The following is a 2,248-nucleotide window of genomic DNA, read 5'->3' on the forward strand; positions in this document are numbered from 1 at the left end:
ATATATATATATATATATATATATATATATATATATATATATATATATAGATTTAATATATTAATATAAAGATTCTTGAAAATGAGAAAAGGAGATACAAGGTTTCATTATGTGCAATTTTATTGGAGAAGATTCTGTTTCAATAGAAATTAAAAGATATCGATCAGTTTACAATTTATAACTCAGTTGATTGCTAATCGGTTTTAAGATTAAAAATTCAGAGAAAAGTTGGTAATAATTCTTCTCTAAAGTCCCGCTCTGAAAAATTATTACACAAAAATGCATCGAAGCGCATTATCGGGCATCGTTAATGAGAATCGCTTCGGAAAGAAAACTAACGCTGCCAATATATATAGCCATCACAGCACCTACATTCGCGACAAGGACTTTTATTAAAATCCCATTCGCACAGTTCCGCGACTCCGGTACCTCTTGTCAGAAGAGACAAGGCCAATTATCGTTAAAAGCGGTTATTATCGAACAACGTTAGAAAATCCCCGAGATGAGAGTGCGGGGTTTCATCCCCACCCGTGGACGATGTCATGTACATTCGTCGCGGGATGTAAAGACGCTCCCTTTACGTCACTTTGCGTCCCCGGTCGCAAGCAACCCGATGAGAAGCGGTGGCTCGGACTTCATTTCTCATTTGCTGTCGCAGCATCCGGCGGTACATACCCGAAGCTCCCGCATTCTCGCATACTATACACTCGATGCACGCACGCGTACATATGCATACGTAAACACGAATTACACATATACACGTACGTAAACACGATGACAAGTGCGCGCGCGCGCGCGCAAGCAAGTATGCAAGCACGGGGTAGTCCTCCCTTTTGCACCACGTCGTGGAAGCTCGGCATGGCTTCGGATGTACTCGTCTCGCCAGGGTCGAAAGGAGGAGAGAGTAGGAGAATCACGAGGTGCAAAGAGTACGAACCCCGAGGAGCGAGATGCAAAACGGGTCACTCTCGTCTCCTTTCAGGATTCGGCTAGCTAGGATACCTACATCTGCCAAAGTTCACGGGAGGGCAATGCCTCGCCCACTTTTACGGGAGCATCACCGGAACTATGTCTTAACCCTTTAAGCATCCCACCTCTCTACTCTTGGATTTTTGTTTTTCGAATCAATTTTCTAGCATCTTTAAAAACTTAAAAGCATAAATGAAAAAGTAGATTTTTGTTAGTAAATGGAAGATCAGAAAAAGTAAAAATTCCAGAAGTTCTTAAAAAGTTGGAGTATCTTTTTTTTTAAATATGCTTTTTCCTAATACTACTCACAAAACGAAAATCGTGCAGAAAAACTCAGGAATTTTTACTAAAATTTTGGGAAATTTTGTTGTTCTTATTAAATATTTAATGATTTTTCTTGCTTGATTACTTTATTTTCTTAGAAAGGAAAACTTAACTTAGAAAAAAACTTAAAATAATCGGTTGTTTTCCTAATTTATAACTCAGAATTTCAAAATTTCTCAGAAATTCTGAACCAATGCAACGAGAAAACTCGGAGAAAGGTTTGCTTGAGAAAATCGAGCGTAATGAAAAGTATGTGCTTCGAGAGAGTTAACAGGCTGCCTCGGCAGCCAACGTTCCGTTGTCCTTTCGCGTTGCGGCGCGGCGTCGCGCGTCGCGCGTAGTTTCGGTGTAATCCGATGTGACTTCGTCAGCCGTCTTGAATTCTCTTCGACGTGTATCGGCCGTAGCGTTGCCTGGATGCCACGGATGGTTCCAACGTCGAAGGACGTTACGATGCGACGGATCGACGCGACATTGCATATCTCTCTCGGCTCCTATCAGAAATAATCCGCTCATAATCACGCAAGCGCTCTCTCTCTCTCTCTCTCTCTCTCTCTCTCTCTTTCTATTTATTTATTTATCTATCTCTCTCCAGGGTTCAAGATAATTGCAACGTTCGCTTGACACTCATTAAATTGTTGTCTTTATGTATACAGGATAATGTTCGTGATAGGAGTGACAAGTAATAATAAGTCAAGTAATAACAAGTAATAATAAGCATTCATAGGAATAAAAATGGGAATAATAAGTGGGAGAATACAACTTATCATTCACCATAGAAATTAAACAAAAGACTTGAAAAAATATTAAAGAGAAGCGAAACGATTTTGATATGTTGTTTCTATAGACTAATTTTGCAAATTTATATTTTACAATAGTATATTTGCAAGCTAAGAATTTAATATTCAAAGATTCGGTAAACGTCAACAAAACGATTTCTAAAAATTCCTGATTC

The 2,248-nt window shown here is 39.1% G+C and overlaps 1 protein-coding gene across 1 annotated transcript in view; it reads right to left on the reverse strand.

Annotated features, from left to right (window-relative positions):
• LOC105623524 (myogenic-determination protein) overlaps nt 1-1,089 on the reverse strand; it is a 77,912-nt gene extending 76,823 nt beyond the window's left edge. The window contains exon 1 of the mRNA XM_012204916.1: nt 1,007-1,089. Coding sequence (XP_012060306.1) covers nt 1,007-1,089 — 83 coding nt within the window. The remainder of the gene's footprint in view (nt 1-1,006) is intronic.
• Nucleotides 1,090-2,248: the final 1,159 nt, after the last annotated feature.

Source organism: Atta cephalotes, assembly GCF_000143395.1.
Source record: "Atta cephalotes unplaced genomic scaffold scaffold00058, whole genome shotgun sequence".
Taxonomy (NCBI): domain Eukaryota; kingdom Metazoa; phylum Arthropoda; class Insecta; order Hymenoptera; family Formicidae; genus Atta; species Atta cephalotes.